The sequence below is a fragment of the Triticum dicoccoides genome, chromosome 2A (genome assembly GCF_002162155.2).
Source record: "Triticum dicoccoides isolate Atlit2015 ecotype Zavitan chromosome 2A, WEW_v2.0, whole genome shotgun sequence".
Lineage (NCBI taxonomy): Eukaryota > Viridiplantae > Streptophyta > Magnoliopsida > Poales > Poaceae > Triticum > Triticum dicoccoides.
The window spans coordinates 737,472,604-737,493,873 of NC_041382.1; the positions used below are offsets into that span (position 1 = coordinate 737,472,604).

Here is a 21,270-nt window from a genome sequence, read left to right on the forward strand (position 1 = left end):
GGGTTTTTCTAGTAGTGTGTTGTGGTGCTGGGCGGTGGTGGCTGGGTTGCTGCGTCTTCAGCAAGGGATTTGGAGCATGGTGCTTTTGTCTCTGAATTAGTGTTGGTCCGTTGTCCTCTCGATGGTCGTTGGCCGATCTGTGCTTGCTTGCTCAACGTCTTTGCCTCGGGCAGGGAGGGGATAGGGATCCTCTCCTTTGTGTTGGCAGCAACCAGATGCGGCTGCAAGGCCACGGAGCTGATTCTGCAGGTTGTTCTGATTCCAGTTATGGATGCTCCATTTTCTCCTTGCTGTTTGTTTGTTCAGTGACAGCTCCCTGTGCAGTTTTTCCTCTTCGTGCTTGTATCAGTGGGCTGCGGTGTGGACTTTCATCTGGTACCCTTCGTGCAGCAGCGTGTCGAGCTGAGTATCTCCCTTGGTGCCCAGAATCATGCCCTTTCCTTGCTCTAGGGAGGGCAATTTCATCTTCCGGCGGCCCGTCGCCTTTCGAGCCAAGGCGAGGGGCAGGGGTCCCCTCCGGATTTGGAGAGGAGTGGCATGGTTTCGATGTGCACCTTCCAGGGTAGATGAGGGCTGGGTTCATCGACGTTGGGCAATGGCTCTGCCTGAAGTTCCCCTCTGTTTGTCCTACTGATTATAGTTCACTTGGAGGACTCCGTCGACTACAAGCTAGTGCTTATTCTGTTTACTTCTATAGGGCGTGTAGTCTTTGGTGCTTGTAAACTGCTTCGGCATCATCGTGTACCTGCAGTTTGTTTTCTTTTCTGTTTCTGGTTGGTTGTATTGGTGGCCTTGTGTAATCCCTGACCGGTTGATGGCTTTGTTAATTTAAAGTCGGGCTCTTCTTGAGCCTTCGTTCTAAAAAAAAAGAGAGGAGGAAGACGAGGTCAACGGTCAAAACCATGCCATGTCAGCACAAAACCATCCAAAGCACTTTGAGGGACGAGAAATATCCGGTTTCAACAATTGAGGGACTAAATTTACCGGTTTTAGAGTTGAAGGACTATTTCTAAATTATCGGAATAGTTGAGGGTCGAAAAATATACTTATCCCTTTATAGAACCGTTTTGTGGGGAAATACATAAATTACCAGGCACCTTTCAAACAACTATGCACATGCATGCCTTGAGAGGAGGGGTGCCCAGAGCTGGACCGCATGGTCCAATCAAAGATACTCCCTTATTCCACATTTCTAAGTAAGTCTTCTCATGTTTTAATTTGAAAACTGGTTATGCTATTCTCTGGCTGATCGATACATAACTATTTCTCTAACTCGATGCTGAGAAGCGTCTGATATAAATATTGAGATCCATAAAGTAAAAAGTTTAAAATGAAAAATATCTTTATCGGACTGCTGTTAGAATCGACTAGTTATTTGTATATGTCAACTCCCTCTCCCTCCCTCTAAAAAACAGGAAGAAAAGGAAACAAGCAAGCGCGGGAGTTTCTTACCTGAACAGGAATGGCTCATTGTCTGAGTGCTCCTCACGCACAATGAGTAGAGAGGAGGAGGAGGATGATGGCGGCGAAAGAAGAACTCCGAGCTGTGTGCTCCGGTGAAATCACGCTGGGCGGCGTGGGTGGAGGCGAGGCCAAGAGGCTGGTTTCTTCGGTGGTGGTGTGAGCGAAACGAGTTTGCCAGGAACGGCGACGACGCAGCAGGGAGGCAACTGCGCGCCTGCCGCCGCCATGCCGGGACGGCGGAAGATGCTCCAGCTACTCTCGGGCTCGCCATCGAGAGGGTGGATCAGCAGAACGCCCGTGAGCCGTGGTGAAATGCTCAAAAGGTATATGCGTCGTCTTCGTATATATATTGTTACTATAGAGAGTAGAGACACTTGCTATGGAGTATATGCAGCGATAGTAGCCCAAAGTAGCTAGCTAGGCAGCATCATGCATGCCGGGGTTGGTACGTGCGAATGCTAATCAAGCATCTTTTGTGTTCTGTCTTAAACTGCATGCATATGGGCATTTTTAATTAAGTACTGTTCTGTCTTAAAATACCCACATGCATATGGGCATGTGGGTATTTTCAAATTATAAGCTGACAACTACAATTAATGGGTATTTTCAAGTAAACTGCATGCATATGGGTAGCAGTTGTTTTGTTTTGTGCAGGGAGCTAAGGACATATGAATCAGATAGTTTGTTACCCCCGATCTCTGCACTACGGTGCATATCTATGCAGCTACAATTGTGCATGCTCATTAACAGAACAAGGGACCGCCTACTGAAAAAAATTCAGCTTCGGTCATTTGAAACGAACCCTATCTAGCCGCTGATCGAAAATGAGCAGTGAGCACCTTTTTCTTTCCCCAACCGTCTTTTCCCACGAAATTATTCATCTTCTTCCTCTCCTCTCCCACGACAGACTGGTTATTATCTAGATGAGGCTGTGTCGATCTTGAAAATTTTGTTGATAGAAAACAAAGAAATATATTAGAGTGAATTCCATTTTTTATCTTGTAGTTGTACATTTGTGACACATATTACCCTATTTAGCGGAACTTTTATCGAAATGTCAGATTTTGGAGACTTTTAACACGGTTTTACCCCAGTTTTACATTTTGTCTGTTTATGGTCGATAGGATCGGCATGTTGCGTCATTGATTTGTAAAAAAAACTGTAAGGATCGGAGGGCATCATTGGCGATCTTGTCCAAGCTTCTCTTGTCTATCTGTTTCACTCCTTGTGGCCGTCCACATGTTTTTGGATACAGGGCGTCACCTCACACCTTACCTGATGGACACGCATCAAAAAACAAGGGCCCAAGGATTTCAAAAGGGGTATTCTAGACGAATTTTCACTCGAAGGGGTAATTAGTGTCACAAATGTATAAATATGGGGTAAAAAGTGGAATTCACTCAATATATTATATCTGAGTCTAGAGTCGCCAAAAGAAATAGAGATGCTACGTGCCAATGATGGATGGAACTGACCCGGTTGGATGTATGTCAATGAACGGAGTCAAGTAGAACAATTATGAATAGACAGTTGGTGTGGAACACTTGATGCCGTTAGCTAGTTAGGCAGGAGATCCTTTAAGCTGAAATTTGTCTTGCTGGGACGAATCCTTGTCCATTTCTAATCATTTCGCGCGCGCAACACATGCTACCTCTATCACTACACGTGAGTACGTATGCAGCCTCGCCCTGATTTGCAACGACGTAAGCAAACCCAGCATGTGTACATCACTAGCTACATCAACATCGCGGAGCTAAGCTCGTCGTTTACTGTTTTCTTTTTACCATCAATAATACTCCCCGGGTCAAGAGCTTTGCGCCCGAGATCTGCAGCTAGTCAAGCTTTCGTCAACACTCTGGCCGCGGATCAGTCGGACTGGAAAATCGACCCCCGCGTCGCCCCCACTCAGGCGACTCGGGTGGTTCCTCAGCCCTAGCCGCCGCCGGGGCCGAACCCACTTACCTTCCCTCACCCTGTCGTCGCCGGAGGACGCCGCCGGGATGCGCCCGGGGCTCGACAGCGATGGCGGCATGGCAGATCCGGCGATCCGGAGTGATGCGGAGCCCTTGCGCGTGTGGAGGCATGGCAGATCCGGCGATGCGGCGGTGATGGCTGGCCCTGCCACGGGCGACGGCGACTGCATCGTGTTGGGCAGCCCGGTCACGAGCGGCGGCGGGCGGAGGCTTGCCTAGTTCGGGCGGCGGAGACTTAAGCTGCGGCGGTGCGTTATCTGGCATTGGACCGGCTGAACTGCTCGGCGGCACCTCCGGTCAGATCTGTTTTGGCCGGTGCAGCCGGCGGTGGTGGTCATCTTCGTCGGAGGTGGTCGGCCTGAGGCTGTGTTGTCGGATCTCAAGATCCGTCATCTAGTCCCGGCTGCGAGTCGAGAAAACATAGTTGCCGGTGAAAACCAAGCCGACAGCAGCGGCGTTCTGCGCCTTTACCTTGGTGAAGGCATCGTCGAGTAACTATTGTCGACCCACTCGTGCTGCTCCGGGGGAAACCCTAGGATCTGGTGTTCTAGATCGGACGATGGCGGCACTACGGTGTCATTTCTCTCTTGGGAGTATCGTTTGTCGAGCATCGCTGGAAGGCAGAGGCAGGAGGCAGAGCGACTTCGTCTTAAACGAAGCTTCGGTGGAGATGTCAAGTCATGCCTGGCCGATAGTGAAGGAAATAATAAAGATGTTATTTATATTTCCTTATATCATGATAAATGTTTATTATTCATACTAGAATTGTATTAACCGAAAACTTGATATATGTGTGGATACATAGACAAAACACCGTGTCCCTAGTAAGCTTCTACTAGACTAGCTCGTTCATCAAAGATGGTTAAGTTTCCTAACTATAGACATGTGTTGTAATTTGATTAACGGGATCACGTCATTAGGAGAATAATGTGATGGACAAGACCCTTCCGTTAACTTAGCATAATGATCGTTAAGTTTTATTGTTATTGCTTTCTTCATGACTTATGCATATTTCTTTGACTATGATATTATGCAACTCCCGGATACCGGAGGAATACCTTGTGTTCTATCAAACGTCACAACGTAACTGGGTGATTATAAAGATGCTCTACAGGTATCTCCTAAGGTGTTTGTTGGGTTGGCATAGATCGAGATTAGAATTTGTCACTCCGAATATCAGAGAGGTAGTATCACTGGGCCCTCTCGGTAATGCACATCATAATAAGCCTTGCAAGCAAGGTGACTAATGAGTTAGTTGCGGGATGATGCATTACGGGACGAGTAAAGAGACTTTCCGGTAATGAGATTGAACTAGGTATGGAGATACCGATGGTCGAATCTCAGGCAAGTAACATACCGATGACAAAGGGAATAACATATGTTGTCATAACGGTTTGACCAATAAAGATCTTCGTAGAATATGTAGGAGCCAATATGAGCATCCAGGTTCCACTATTGGTTATTGACCGGAGAGGTGTCTCGGTCATGTCTACATAGTTCCCGAACCCGTAGGGTCCGCACGCTTAACGCTCGATGACGATTTGTATTATATGAGTTATGTGATTTGGTGATCGAATGTTGTTCGGAGTCCTGGATGAGATCATTGACATGACGAGGAGTCTTGAAATGATAAAGAGGTAAAGATTCCTATATAGGACGATAGTATTTGGACACCGGAAGTGTTCCGGGGGTACCGGATACGTATCGGGTCACCGAAAGGGGTTCCGGGCTACCCCGGGCAAACTATATGGGCCTATTGGGCCAAGAGGGGAAACACAACAGCCAGGATGGGCTGCTGCGCCCCCCTTGTTGGCCGAATAGGAAGGGAAAGGGAAAAGGGGAAGAGAGGAGGAAGGGGAGCCAATCTGCCTCCCCTTCCTTCCCTCCTCTCTCCCCTTTCCTTCCCTCTCCGGAAAAGATGGTAAGGGAGGGGCAAATTGGACAAGGCCCCCAAGTAGGATTCCTCCTACTTGGGGCGCCCCATGGCTGTCCCCCTCCCCCTCCCACTTATATGTATGTGGGGAGGGGTGTCTAGAACACACAACAAACATTGTTAGCCGTGTGCGGCACCCTCCTCCACAATTTACTCTTTTGATCATATTCACGTAGTGCTTAGTCAAAGCTCTACACGGATCACTTCATCATCACTGTCACCATGTCGTCGTGCTGACGGAACTCTCCCTCGACACTTTCCTGGATCAAGAGTTCGAGGGATGTCATCAAGCTGAACGTGTGCAGAACTTGGAAGTGCCGTACGTTTGGTACTTGATTGGTCGGAACGAGAAGAAGTTCGACTACATCAACCGCGTTGTCAAACGCTTCCGCTTTCGGTCTATGAGGGTACGTAGACACACTCTCCCCCTCTCGTTGTTATGCATTTCCTAGATAGATCTTGTGTGAGCGTATGATTTTTTTAAAATTGCATGTTACGTTTCCCAACAGTGGTATCCGATCTAGGGCTATGCGTAGATGATATGCACCAGTAGAATAAAAAGAGTTATGGGCGGTGATCGTCATACTGCTTACCACCAACGTCTTATTTTGATTCGGTGGTATTGTTGGATGAAGTAGCTCGGCCGAACCTTACATGACCACGTTCATGAGACCGGTTCCACCGATAGACATGCAACCAGTTTTGCATAAAGATAGCTGGCGGGTGTCTGTTTCTCCAACTTTAGTTGAATCGAATTTGACTGTGGCTGCTCCTTGTTGAAGGTTAAAACAGCAAACTTGGTAAATCACCGTTGTGGTTTTGATGCGTAGGTAAGAACGGTTCTTACTAGAAGCCCGTAGTAGCCACGTAATACTTGCAACGACAAAGTAGATGACGTCTAACTTGTTTTTGCAGGGCATGTTGTGATGTCATATGGTCAAGACATGATGTGATATACATTATTGTGTGATATGATCATGTTTTATAAAAGTTATCGGCAACTGGCGGGAGTCTTATGGTTGTCGCTTTATTGTATGAAATGCAAACACCATGTAATTGCTTTACTTTATCACTATGCGTTAGCGATAGTTGTAGAAGCAATAGTTGGCGAGATGACAACGACGCTATGATGGAGATCAAGGTGTCAAGCCGGTGACGATGGAAATCATGACAATGCTTTGGAGATGGAGATCAAAGGCACAAGATGATGATGGCCATATCATGTCACATATTTTGAATGCATGTGATGTTCATCTTTTATGCATCTTATTTTGCTTAGTACGGCGGTAGCATTATAAGATGATCCCTCACTAAAATTTCAAGGTATAAGTGTTCTCCCTGAGTATGCACCGTTGCGACAGTTCATCGTGCCGAGACACCACATGATGATTGGGTGTGATAAGCTCTACGTTCACATACAACGGGTGCAAGACAGTTTTGCACATCCGAAATACTCGTGTTAAACTTGACGAGCCTAGCATGTATAGACATGTCCTCGGAACACTGAAGACCGAAAGATCGAACGTGAATCATATAGTAGATATGATCAACATAGAGATGTTCACCATTGAAAATTACTCCATCTCATGTGATGATGGGGCATCGTTTAGTTGATATGGATCACTCGATCATTTAGATGACTCGAGGGATGTCTATGTAAGTGAGAGTTCTTAAGTAATATGATTAATTGAACTTAATTTATCATGAACTTAGTCCTGATAGTTTTTTTTGCATATCTATGTTGTAGATCAATGGCCCGTATTACCGTTCCCTTGAATTTTAATGTGTTCATAGAGAAAGCTAAGTTTAAAGATGATGGTAGCAATTACACGGACTGGATCCGTAACTTCAGGATTATCCCGCTAATGTAGACGCTTTGAACGTCTGGCAGACGTGGTCTGATGACTACTTTATAGTTCATTGTGCCATGCTCTACGGCTTAGAATCGGGACTTCAAAGACATTTTGAACATCATGGACCATATGAGATGTTCCAGGAATTGAAGTTAATATTTCAAGCAAATGCCCGAGTTGAGAGATATGAGGTCTCCAACAAGTTCTATAGCTACAAGATGGAGGAGAATAGTTCTGTCAGTGAACACATACTCAGAATGTCTGGATATCATAACCACTTAACTCAGCTGGGAGTTAATCTTCCGGATGATAGTGTTATTGACAGAGTTCTTGAATCACTGTCACCAAGCTACAAAGGCTTCGGGATAAACTATAATATGCAAGGGATGGATAAGACAATTCCCGAGCTCTTCGCTATGCTCAAAGCTGCGGAGGTAGAAATCAAGAAAGAGCATCAAGTGTTGATGATTAACAAGACCACTAGTTTCAAGAAAAAGAGCAAGGGAAAGAAGGGGAACTTCATGAAGAATGGCAATCAAGTTGTCACTCCCGGGAAGAAGCCCAAGTCTGGACCCAAGCCTGAAACTGAGTGCTTCTACTGCAAAGGGACTGGTCACTGGAAGCGAAACTGCCCCAAGTATTTGGCGGATAAGAAGGATGGCAAAGTGAACAAAGGTATATTTGATATACATGTTATTGATGTGTACCTTACTAATGCTCGTTGTAGCGCCTGTGTATTCGATATTGGTTATGTTGCTCATATTTGCAACTCGAAACAGGTGCTACGGATTAAGCGAAGATTGGCTAAGGACGAGGTGACAATGTGCGCCGGGAATGGTTCCAAGGTCGATGTGATCACCGTCGGCACACTATCTCTACATCTACCTTCGGGATTAGTTTTAGACCTGAATAATTGTTATTTGGTGCCAGTGTTGAGCATGAATATTATATCTGGATCTTGTTTGATGCAAGATGGTTATTCATGTAAATCTGAGAATAATGGTTGTTCTATTTATATGAGTAATATCTTTTTGGGTCATGCACCCTTGAAGAGTGGTCTATTTTTATTGAATCTCGATCATGGTGAGACACATATTGATAATACTGATGCCAAAAGATGCAATGTTGACAATGATAGTGCAACATATTTGTGGCACTACCGTTTAGGTCATATTGGTGTAAAGCGCATGAAGAAACTCCATGCGGATGGGCTTTTGGAATTACTTGATGCTTGCGAACCATGCCTCATGGGCAAGATGACTAAAATTCCGTTCTCCGGAACAATGGAGCGAGCCACTGACTTATTGAAAATAATACATACCGATATGCGGTCCACTGAGTGTTGAGGCTCACAGCGGGTATCCTTATTTTCTGACCTTCACAGATGATTTGAGCATATATGGGTATATCTACTTAATGAAACACAAGTCTGAAACATTTGAAAAATTCAAAGAATTTCAAAGTGAAGTGGAGAATCATCGTAACAAGAAAATAAAGTCTCTACGATCTAATCGAGGAGGCGAATATTTGAGTTACGAGTTTGGCCTTCATTTAAAACAATGTGGAATAGTTTCACAACTCATGCCACCTAGAACACCACAGTGTAATGGTGTGTCCGAACGTCGTAACCGTACTTTATTGGATACGGTGCGATCTATGATGCTTCTTATCGATTTACCACTATCTTTTTGGGGGTATGCATTAGATACAGTTGCATTCACGTTAAATAGGGCACCATCTAACTCCGTTGAGACGACACCGTATGAACTGTGGTTTGGCAAGAAAGCTAAGCTGTCGTTTCTTAAACTTTGGGGTTATGATGTTTATGTGAAAAAGTTCAGCCTGATAAGTTTGAACCCAAATCAGAGAAGTGTGTCTTCATAGGATACCCAAAAGAAACTGCTGGGTACACCTTTTATCACAGATCCGAAGGCAAGATCTTTGTTCCTAAGAATGGATCCTTTCTAGAGAAGGAGTTTCTCTCAAAAGAAGTGAGTGGGAGGAGAGTAGAACTTGATGAGGTAATGGTACCTTTTCTCGAATTGGAAAGTAGCTCATCACAGAAAACCGTTCCCATGATGCCTACACCAACTAGTGAGGAAGCTAATGATAATGATCATGAAACTTCAGATCAAGTTACTACTGAACCTCGTAGGTCAACTAGAGCATGTTCCGCACCAGAGTGGTACGGTAATCCTGCTCTGGAAGTCGTGTTACTATACCATGATGAACCTACGAACTATGAGGAAGCGATGATGAGCCCAGATTTTGTGAAATGGCTTGAGGCCAGTAAATCTGAGATGGGATCCATGTATGAGAACAAAGTATGGACTTTGGTTGACTTGCCCGATGACCGGCAGGCCATAGAGAATAAATGGATCTTCAAGAAGAAGACTGACGATGATGGTAATGTTACTGTCTACAAAGCTCGACTTGTTGCGAAAGGTTTTCGGCAAGTTTAAGGAATTGACTACGATGAGACCTTCTCACCCGTAGCGATGCTTAAGTCTGTCTGAATCATGTTAGCAATTGCCGCATTTTATGATTATGAAATCTGGCAAATGGACATCAAAACTGCATTCCTTAATGGATTTCTTAAAAAAGAGTTGTATATGATGCAACCAGATGGATTTGTCGATCCTAAAGGTACTAACAAAGTGTGAAAGCTCCAGCGATCCATTTATGGACTGGTGCAAGCATCTCGGAGTTAAAATATACGCTTTGATGAGGTGATCAAAGCATATGGTTTTATACAGACTTTTGGAGAAGCATGTATTTACAAGAAAGTGAGTGGGAGCTCTGTAGCATTTCTAATATTATATGTGGATGACATATTGTTGATTGGAAATGATATAGAATTTCTGGATAGAATAAAAGGATACTTGAATAAGAGTTTTTCAATGAAAGACCTCGGTGAAGCTAGTTATATATTGGGTATCAAGATCTATAGAGATAGATCAAGACGCTTAATTGGACTTTCACAAAGCACATACCTTGATAAAGTTTTGAAGGAGTTCAAAATGGATCAGTCAAAGAAATGGTTCTTGCCTGTGTTACAAGGTGTGAAGTTGAGTCAGACTCAATGCCCGACCACTGCAGAAGATAGAGAAAAAAATGAAAGTCATTCTCTATGCCTCAACCATAGGCTCTATCATGTATGCAATGTTGTCTACCAGACCTGATGTGTGCCTTGCTATAATTCTAGCTGGGAGCTACCAAAGTAATCCAGGAGTGGATCACTGGACAGCAGTCAAGGACATCCTGAAGTACCTGAAAAGGACTAAGGATATGTTTCTCATTTATGTAGGTGACAAAGAGCGCATCGTAAATGATTACATCGATGCTAGTTTTGACACTGATCCGGATGACTCTAAGTCACAAACCGGATACGTATTTATATTGAATGGTGGAGCTGTCAGTTGGTGTAGTTCCAAGCAAAGCGTCGTGGTGGGATCTATGTGTGAAGCGGAGTACATAGCTGCTTCGGAAGCAGCAAATCAAGGAGTCTGGATGAAGGAGTTCATATCCGATCTAGGTGTAATACCTAGTGCATCAGGTCCAATGAAAATCTTTTGTGACAATACTAGAGCAATTGCCTTGGCGAAGGAATCTAGATTTCACAAAAGAACCAAACACATCAAGAGACACTTCAACTACATCCGCGATCAAGTCAAGGAGGGAGACATAGAGACTGGCAAAATACATACGGATCTGAATGTGGCAGACCCGTTGACTAAGCCTCTTCCACGAGAAAAACATGATCAGCATCAAGATTCCATGGGTGTTAGAATCATTACAGTGTAATCTAGATTATTGACTCTAGTGCAAGTGGGAGACTGAAGGAAATATGCCCTAGAGGCAATAATAAAGTTGTTATTTATATTTCCTTATATCGTGATAAGTGTTTATTATTCATGCTAGAATTGTATTAACCGGAAACTTGATACATGTGTGGATACATAGACAAAACACCGTGTCCCTAGTAAGCCTCTACTAGACTAGCTCGTTGATCAAAGATGGTTAGGTTTCCTACCATAGACATGTGTTGTCATTTGATTAACGGGATCACATCATTAGGAGAATGATGTGATGGACAAGAACCATCCGTTAGCTTAGCAAAATGACCATTAAGTTTTATTGCTATTGCTTTCTTCATGACTTATATATATTCCTTTGACTATGAGATTATGCAACTCCCGGATACCGGAGGAATACCTTGTGTGCTATCAAACGTCACAATGTAACTGGTGATTATAAAGATGCTCTACATGTATCTCCGAAGGTGTTTGTTGGGTTGGCATAGATCGAGATTAGGATTTGTCACTCCGAGTATCGGAGAGGTATCTCTGGGCCCTTTCGTTAATGCACATTATAATAAGCCTTGCAAGCAATGTGACTAATGAGTTAGTTGCGGGATGATGCATTACGGAATAAGTAAAGAGACTTGTAGGTAACGAGATTGAACTAGGTATGGAGATGCCAACGATCGAATCTCGGGCAAGTAACATACCGATGACAAAGGGAATAACGTATGTTGTCATAACGGTTTGACCGATAAAGATCTTCGTAGAATATGTAGGAGACAATATGAGCAGCCATGTTCTGCTATTGGTTATTGACTGGAGAGGTGTCTCGTTCATGTCTACATAGTTCTCAAACCCATAGGGTCCGCACGCTTAACACTCGATGACTATTTGTATTATATGAGCTATGTGATTTGGTGACCAAATGTTGTTCATAGTCCTGGATGAGATCACGGACATGACGAGGAGTCTCGAAATGGTCGAGAGGTAAAGAGAGTATCTGAACACCAAAAGTGTTCTAGGGGTACCGGGTACGTATCGGATCACCAGAAGGGGTTCCGGGCTACCCCCGGCAAACTATATGGGCCTATTGGGCCAAGAGGGGATACACAACAACCCGTATGGGCTGCTGCGCCCCCCTTGCTGGCCGAATAGGAAGGGGAAGGGAAAAGGGGAAGAGAGAAGGAAGGGGAGGCAATTTGGCCTCCCCCTTCCTTCACTCCTCTCTCCCCTTTCCTTCCCTCTCCGAAAAAGATGGTAAGGGGGGGGGGCAAATTGGACAAGGCCCCCAAGTAGGACTCCTCCTAGTTGGGGTGCCCCATGGCTGCCCCTCCCCCTCCCATCTATATATGTGGGGGGAGGGGGCTCCTAGAACACACAACAAACATTGTTAGCCGTGTGCGGCGCCCCCTCCACAGTTTACGCCTCCGGTCATATTCACGTAGTGCTTAAGCGAAACCCGGCGCGGATCACTTCACCATCATCTTCACCACGCCGTCGTGCTGGCAGAACTCTCCCTCGACACTTTGCTGGATCAAGAGTTCGAGGGATGTCATCAAGATGAACGTGTGCAGAACTCGAAAGTGTCGTACGTTCGGTCCATGATCAGTCGGTACGAGAAGAAGTTTGACTACATCAACCGTGTTGTTAAATGCTTCCGCTTTCGGTCTACGAGGGTTGATACATCTCCAACATATTTATAATTTATGAAGTATTCATGTCGTTATATTATCATTATTGGATGTTTTACAATCATTTTATAGCAACTTTATATCATTTTTTGGGACTAACCTATTGACCCAATGCCAGTGCCAGTTGCTGTTTTTTGCTTGATTTTACATTGCAGAAAATCAATATCAAACGGAGTCCAAACACCGCGAAACTTTTTGTGGGTTTTTTATGGGCCATAAGACTCCCGATGGGCCAAAGCAGCACCTGGGGGGTGCCCCAAGGGGGGCACAACCCACCAGGGCGCGCCCAGGTGGGTTGTGCCCACCTCGGTGGCCTCCCGTACCCCTTCTTTGCACTATAAATTCCCAAATATTCTGAAACCCTTCGGGGTTAACCTAGATCAGAAGTTCCGCCACTACAGGGCTCCGTAGCCACCGAAAACCAATCTAGACCCGTTCTGGCGCCCAGGTGGGTTGTGCCCACCTCGGTGGCCTCCCGTACCCCTTCTTTGCACTATAAATTCCCAAATATTCTGAAACCCTTCGGGGTTAACCTAGATCAGAAGTTCCGCCACTACAGGGCTCCGTAGCCACCGAAAACCAATCTAGACCCGTTCTGGCACCCTGCCGGAGGGGGGAATCATCTCCGGTGGCCATCTTCATCATCCCGACGGCCACCACGATGAGGAGGGACTAGTCCACCCTCGGGGCTGAGGGTTTGTACCAGTGGCTATGTGTTTAATCTCTCTCTCTCATGATCTATATCATGGGCTTTGTTTGCATAGATGGATCATATGATGTTTCTCCCCTCTGTACTCTTGTTGTGATGAATTGAATCTTTACCCTTTGAAGTTTTGTCATGTCGGATTGAATGTTCAGATTTGAGAACACATGATGTATGTCTTTCGGTATGAATAATTGAGGTGACAAATGGGGTATCATATTGATTCACTTGATATACATCATGGCACTCAACTTGCGGATTCCCGCGGTGATATTGGGTAATCTATGCATAGGGGTTGATGCACGTTTTTATTATCCTTTCTCCGATAGAAACTTTGTGATCTCTTTGTAGTTCTTTGTGTGGATTGAGTATTTTTAATATGAATATGCTTTGGTGTTATTTTAGTACGAACTCTAGGATAGACCGAACGAAAAAAAATAGCTTTGCGTTATTTTAGTACGAACTCTTGAATAGATCGAGCGGAAAGAATAGCTTTGAGGTGGTCTCGTACCCTACAAACAATTTTGATCTTTTGTTGTCCGCTAATAGGAACTCGGGAGTGATTCTTTGTTGCACTTTGAGGGAGAATTATATGATCCAACTATGTTAGCACTGTTGAGAGATTGCACTAGCGAAAGTACGGACCCTAGGCCTCATTTTTAAGCATTGCAATACCGTATTTGTGCCTAGTTACTATTTGTTAGCTTGCTGTTTTTATTTATTCAGATTATAAAAATATATTTCTACCATCAATATTACACTTTTATCACCATCTCTTCACCAAACTAGTGCACCTATACAATTTGCCATTGTATTGGGTGTGTTGGGGACACAAGATATTTCTTGTATTTGGTTGCAGGGTCATTTGAGAGAGACCATCTTCATCCTACACCTCTCACGGATTGATAACCTTAGGTCATCCACTTGAGGGAAAATTGCCACTGTCCTACAAAACTCTGCGCTTGGTGGCCCAACACGTGTCTACAAGAATAAAGTTGCATAGTAGACATCAAGCTCTTTTTCGGCGCCGTTGCCGGGGAGGTGAGTGCTTGAAGGTATATTTTTAGATCTTGCAATTGAATCTTTTAGTTTCTTGTTTTATCACTAGTTTGGTTTATAAAAGAAAACTACATAAAAAATAGAATTTAGGTTGCATCATATTATTGATCATCTTTATAATATCTTTCTTGAAAATGATGGTTCGAAAAACTGTGCTCAATTGTTAGAAGAAGAAGTCAATAAAATGCTTGGCACAAAATATTTGAATGATGAGCATGATTGCATTGTTGTTAGTATGAATTCTTTGAATATCCAAAATGCTAATGATGATTGCACAAGTCATGACAAAAATGTTTCTTATAAGCATGTCAATTTTTGCGGAGTGAATTGGAATTGCAATTGAACACCAAAAAGGAAAGATAGATTTTGTAAGAAGCATAAATATTTAGAAACAAAAAAGATGCAAGAGAGGCTAGATGATTGTGCTGAAAGATTTAATTTTTTTCGCCATCCCTGTGAACTTTGCAATGAATGTGGTCATTTAAATCTCCAATGCAAATTGTTTCATGATCAAATCGTGTCCACAAATTGTGATAACTTGATTACCCTTGAGCATCATAAAGAGCTTAGTCTTCTTTTGGGGTATGAAAAAATGAAACGTATAACTAAGGGCATTCCAAAATTTAATCTTGAGAGATTTCTTGACTTTGATCTAGAGGAAATTTATATGTTTTGTGCGGTAAATTGCATTGAGAATCCTTATATTTCCAACTACCTAAAGACAAGAAAACAAATGGAATATGAAGAGAGTACTAATGAAAGGGAAAATGTTTCCCAATACCCTCCTAGTGTTTATTATGATGAATCAAGTAACAAGGAGGAGCTTCCTATCCAATCAATCTCTCCCATAAGAAGGTTGAAAAAATTAATTAAATCCACACATGATGTGGTGAAGAAGAAGAAAAGAAGAAAGAATAGTGGTAAAAAGGTATCTCTCCCAAATAATGTTTCTCCTATCACCATTGTGCCTCATGAAAGTGAATCAAATATGTTGATGGAGGATGATGATATTGAGTATGATTTTGTGATGCCTACTACTTTTTGTAATGATTATGATTGGGAAGACAACGATATCCCTTATGATCTTGAAAAATCTTTATAGCACTTGCTTGGAAGAATATGATAATGATGTTTTCTATACTATTGGTGCCATTCACGCTATTGATAATAATGATTGTGATGATATGCAAAACCACAAGCTTGGGGATGCTATGTTTAATGAGCATGATATATTTGAAGATTTATTTGCTGGAAATAATGCTTGTCCTAAGCTTGGGGATGCTTTGCTTAATGAATATGATCCTTTGATTCCTTCTACTTTCGATAAGAAAATTTATTATGATGATAGCATGCCTCCCACAGGTGTCAACTTTAGTAGTAAAAACCGTCAGGGCAGGACTGCTTTGTGCCACACGTGTGGCATTTATCATTTGGAAAATATTTTCTACTTCACGGGCACATATTGGACATTGACCCATAGCCTTAATATGCCGAGTTGCAAAAATTATTTGACATATGATATCATTCCATGGATCAGTCGCCATGCAAATATTTTGACTTCAGCTGGCACTTTCAATTTACAGATAGTATCACAAATAGGATCAGGTCTAGTACCCTGTGCTTGCATCCCTTGATGGAATTTACTTCGGTAACATGCGTCGCACTCAACATTATATGCAGTATTAACAGAGAAGCAATCAGAAAGAGTTAATGGCCATGCAAAAAAATCTTCCATATGGTAAGACGCCAAAGGAATAGCGAAAATTCTATGCACATCAGCCGGCCAGAACAAATTCCTTATCAAATCACTAACTCTAGACATCGCATTTGGTCCTCTGCTTGTGATAATTCTCCTTGCAGCACAATTTGGAATCCATTCATCGTTCCATATATCTATTCTACTTCCATCTCCAACCCTCTAGGTATAGACTTTTTTCAGAGTTTTTTTCCTTCACAAATGCTTTGCCAAGTGAAAGAACTCCCATTCCTAGACTCAACATTCAACATATCTCCGATTGGTTAATATTCAGCTTTCAAAACCATAGCACATAAGGAATCTGGATTGTCAACTAATCTCCATGCCTGCTTAGCTGGTAGAGGTAAATTTAAACAATGTATATCTCTGAAGCCCATCGCCCTCTTCCGCCTGATATACACATATCTGCCATCACACAAACCAGTGCATTTTCTTTGTATCAACATCATCGCCCCACCAAAACCTAAACGCATCATCAGTAGTCCCTTTACACATCTTTTTGGGGATTTTCACAAACATCGGAAAAGTTAGTATGGCTTGTGCCACAACTGTAAATAGCACTTCTTTCTCTCCAATGGACAAAAACTTTTCCTTCCATCCACTTATTCTCTTTGGTACCCTATATCAACAAGAAATTGAAAGAAGTCACTTCTATCAGCTCCCACAGTTGTCGAGAGCCCCAAGTATTTATTTGTTAAAGCTTCAGTCATTTTTTTGATAAAGGATGCTTTATTACTTAAAAAATTTAAGCATTACAACCGGGCTCTGCATAACTGAGATGCACACAACCATAACGAAGTCCATGTTTCAGAAACATAAATAGAAAAAGGTGGAATACAAGTAATCGTGTGGAGACTGTATAACGCCTAAGACATAGGAGGGCCAATCCGAGGATCATGCTACGATCCATGTCGGGTAAAAGTATCCCTCATTGTGGCCTCCAAGCATGTACACACCTCCGTAAATAGGTATCGATTCTCCACACGTTGTAGAGACGACCATAAACAAAGCGTACCAGTATATTTGTAGATAACTTGCATAAGAGAAGTACTTTTATCATTAAAAACGTTATCATTTCTACATAGCCAAAGTGAGTATATAGTGGCAAGCGCTCCATCCTGAGAAGAATTCTAAACATGTATTATATCTCATGTAACCAGTGACAAATATATTAGAAACACTACATGAAAGATACACGCCAGAAACTAGTTGGATGACTGGCCATATAGAACGAGCCAATTTGCATTGGAAAAACAAGTGTTTTATTGTTTCATCCTGATGACAAAACACACATTACGTAATTCCATGTCAATTCCTCTTAGTAAGGTTATACTTGCTAAGAATGACTCCTCAACGAAGATACCATGTAAATTTTTTATTCTTTTGCCGGGGCTGAAAAATATGCTAGATTTATGTTCACTAACCAGCTGGCCTGACACAACACAATATTCCAGAAGGATTCTTTTCAGACAGTCTGCATTCTCACATCAGCTTGCATCAATCTCAAAGAGTCGTCATCGAAAGGAGATTTGAAATGGTTAGTGCATCACAACATACCCGAACACATTAATAAACTCGTTAACACCCCTCAATACATAGAAGAAATAAACACAGACATAACAAGTCTCCCTAACAAGCCCCCTTATAGGGATAAATTGTTGGCCAAAGGCTCCTCAGTCGCACTCAGCCAAGGGCGATAGCCCGTGGCCACACGCACACCCGGCCAGAGACGTCTGTCTTTCCGAACTGCATGTGATGCGATAAGAAAGTAGTATCGATGACAAAGGAGAGCCATCACAATCTGTTGAGCGGAGATATTATCTGCGTGCATGCCGACTCAAGTGTGAACTTGGTCACACTGATGTGCGTGTTTGTGTTGTTACTGAGACAGACCCTGATATGAGTTTGCTCGGATTTGCTCTCCAGGGTGAAAACTAAAAATCTAATCTTCGTGCATGGATCTAACGCTGTAACGCGTCGTTGCTGAAGCACTTTACTCATAGTCCGAGTGCTGTCATCGGTGGAATTTGATGTTGATGCTGGTTGCTACCGTATGCTTTAGTTTGGCACTTCGACAGGACTTTTGAGGGTCACGTTTTTTCCTTTTTGTCATTTGCGTGTGCTTTTGTGTTGGTTGTGTGTATCCTCATCATGTAGAAACCGGGTGCATATCCATAATACTTGTATTCTCTTGATATGACGTTATGGGTTAATAAACATACCCTTTATCAGAAAGAAAAACCGTGTTGAGCCAAAGAAAATCAGATCGACTCAAGACGGTAATGGCTAGGATTATATTCATGTTTACTAGATCTCTCTTTCGAATTAGCTGGGAGATACCGAGTATTGAGTATTGACTCGAGAAGTGCAGGTCGTTTCCAAGCCTAAACAAGCCAAAGAAAATCAGATCGAGATGCTACTACTCCAGCTCAGCGTAGCTTGCATTGGTGTGGCAGCATAGCTGCATAAGTAAGTAGCTGCAGAGACTCAAACATCATCACAGGACAGAGAGGCGACAATAGATTCACGCTCTGACCACACTTTGATCTGATCTATTCGGTACCTGACAGAGCCGTGGTAGCTCAAGCTCGCTGCCGGCATGGAGGTGGATGGCAAGAAGCCGTACGTCATCGCCGTGATCATACAGGTCATCGCCACCGGCATGCTCGTCACCTCCAAGGCGGCGTACAACCAGGGGTTCAACACCTACGTCTTCGTCTTCTACCGCCAGGCCGCCGCGTCTCTTCTCTTGCTGCCTCTCGCCATTGTCCTCGAAAGGTACTGCCTCAGAGCTAGCTATCTATCTGGTACTATTTGAGATATACTTCTAGCAACGGAACCATGCATGCAAGTAAGGTCGATGATGAGTTGCAAACTGATTCCCAGGAAAAACATGCGGTTAATGTCGTTCCGGTTGCTCATGAAGCTGTTCCTCTATGCCTTATTCGGGTAAGACGGTAAGTAAGCAACGCATGAAGTAAATTGCAAAAAATCATCACAATTGGCTCAAAGTTATCAATGCTTCAGGAAAAAGCCATCAGAAAACATGCATTTTGGTGGGTGTTTGATGACTTTTGCGCAATTGTGGTGGTTTTTTGCAATTTACTCATCGATTGCGGCACCTAATTAGCTGTTTATGTATGTGCAACAAATAGGAGATGAATGACTGATAGATATTTTCAGGACTACATTTAGCTTGAACCTGTACAACGTGAGCCTCAAGTTAACATCTGCTACCGTGGGGTCTGCGACCAGCAACTCCATGCCCGTGGTCACCTTCATCATAGCGCTACTGCTGAGGTAAGAACTAGTTGATCCGGCCAACTACTATTATATGATTATACTACTCTCTGTTTCATAATAATTGAACTAGAACCAGGACAAGAATTATGGAATAGAGGGAGTACTAAAGTTAATCGGTAGTAGTAGTAGTAGTAGTAGTACATACCTAGTGACTTGTACACTTGGCCGCAGGATGGAAGTGGTGAAGCTGAGGAGCCCCTCGGGCATGGCGAAGGTGGCCGGAGTCGTGCTCTGCCTCGCCGGGGTGCTCGCCATCGCCTTGTACGTGGGTCCGTCCCTGGACCCGGTGAACCACCACCGCGCCTTTGCTGCCGCAAACGGGGAGGCTGATGCGAAGAGGGGGACGTGGATCATGGGCACGTTGCTCATGGTGCTCGTCAACGTGACGTGGTCCCTGTGGATCGTCCTGCAGGCCGCGCTGCTCAAGGAGTTCCCCCACAAGCTGCTCGTCACGGCCACGCAGTGCGCCTTCAGCGCGGGCCAGTGCTTCGTCGTCGCGGCGGTCGCCGAGAGGGACTTCTCCCGGTGGCAGCTAGGGTTCGACGTCACACTGGTCGCCGTCCTCTACACCGTAGGGCTTCCCAATTATCTGTCTTGATAATGCTGCCAATGGATGTATGCATGGAGTGGTGGACTTATGTATGCATGGTTAAAAAATTCAGGGGTTTGTGGTGACGGGAGTGTCGTACTACCTGCAAGCATGGTGCGCGGACATGAGAGGGCCGGTCTTCCTCGCCGTGTGGAACCCGCTCTGCTTCGTCTTCACCATTTTCTGCTCCTCCTTCTTCCTCGGAGAGATTGTTCACCTCGGCAGGTACGTGACGATTTGACATCGAAGATCTTTCAACTGCACAACTGGTCTATCAGTCTATCCTTGCAAAACTCCACTTCATTTATTCTTCTTTTTCATTAATTTTGGCAGTATCTTGGGTGGAATTCTTCTCGTTGGAGGTCTGTACAGCGTGCTGTGGGGTAAAAGCAAAGAGATTCGGACTGCGCCATGTGATGAGCCGATTATGATCCATGGCGTGGGGGACGATAAATCTGCGGATGAGGAGGAGAAGAATGTTATTAGGAGCAGAGAAGTTAATGGGGAGATGGAGCACGATAAAGAAGCAACCATATCGCCTGCTGAACAAGTCTAATTTCATCGATTGAAGGAGGCTCCATCTTCTCATGGGATGCATCCATTATTCGAGTAACCGTGGACTCTGTCCAATTTAAACCACGGAGCAGGGTAACAGAAAAATAGGCTGTATTAAAGTTGAGGCATTTATTTTAAGGTGAAGGGAGTAGTTGCTTAACCTTTTACAAGTCCCCGTCACCTAAATTAACTTGCATACTACTAAGCCTTACACGGTTACACTGCAAATTTGAAGGTGTGCTACTTTTGGTCCATATGTTGTATATGTGCAGTAAGCCAGTAACACAGATGTGGATGGTTGGATGTTTGCCCCAAAAGTCTTTATAAATATGAGTTTGCATGTTCTATGCAACGGATCAATAAACTGTGATAAAAGAGTTTGCATGTTCTGTGCATTACAGGCTTACCGCATTATGGACCAGTGCGCGTGTACACCGTAGCAAAAAATGGGCAAAGATTTTTTTTCCACTTGAGCTTAGGACTTTGTCTAACAAAACTTGAGTTTAGGACTATTTGCACGAACCCTTGGAGAATGGTTCACCCAACTAGTATTTTTTGTGTGGCTTCTTGGCCGGCCAAACGTACTTC

At 43.7% G+C, this 21,270-nt stretch overlaps 1 protein-coding gene across 1 annotated transcript; it reads left to right on the forward strand.

Annotated features, from left to right (window-relative positions):
* The first annotated feature begins 18,581 nt into the window (after nucleotides 1-18,581).
* On the forward strand, nucleotides 18,582-21,010 carry LOC119352163 (WAT1-related protein At5g64700-like). The gene is made up of 7 exons (XM_037618882.1): nucleotides 18,582-18,704; nucleotides 18,806-19,013; nucleotides 19,122-19,184; nucleotides 19,419-19,535; nucleotides 19,710-20,109; nucleotides 20,201-20,352; nucleotides 20,461-21,010. The coding sequence occupies exons 2-7, from the start codon at nucleotides 18,835-18,837 to the stop codon at nucleotides 20,681-20,683; spliced, it is 1,134 nt and encodes a 377-aa protein (XP_037474779.1). The 5' UTR covers nucleotides 18,582-18,704; nucleotides 18,806-18,834; the 3' UTR covers nucleotides 20,684-21,010.
* Nucleotides 21,011-21,270: the final 260 nt, after the last annotated feature.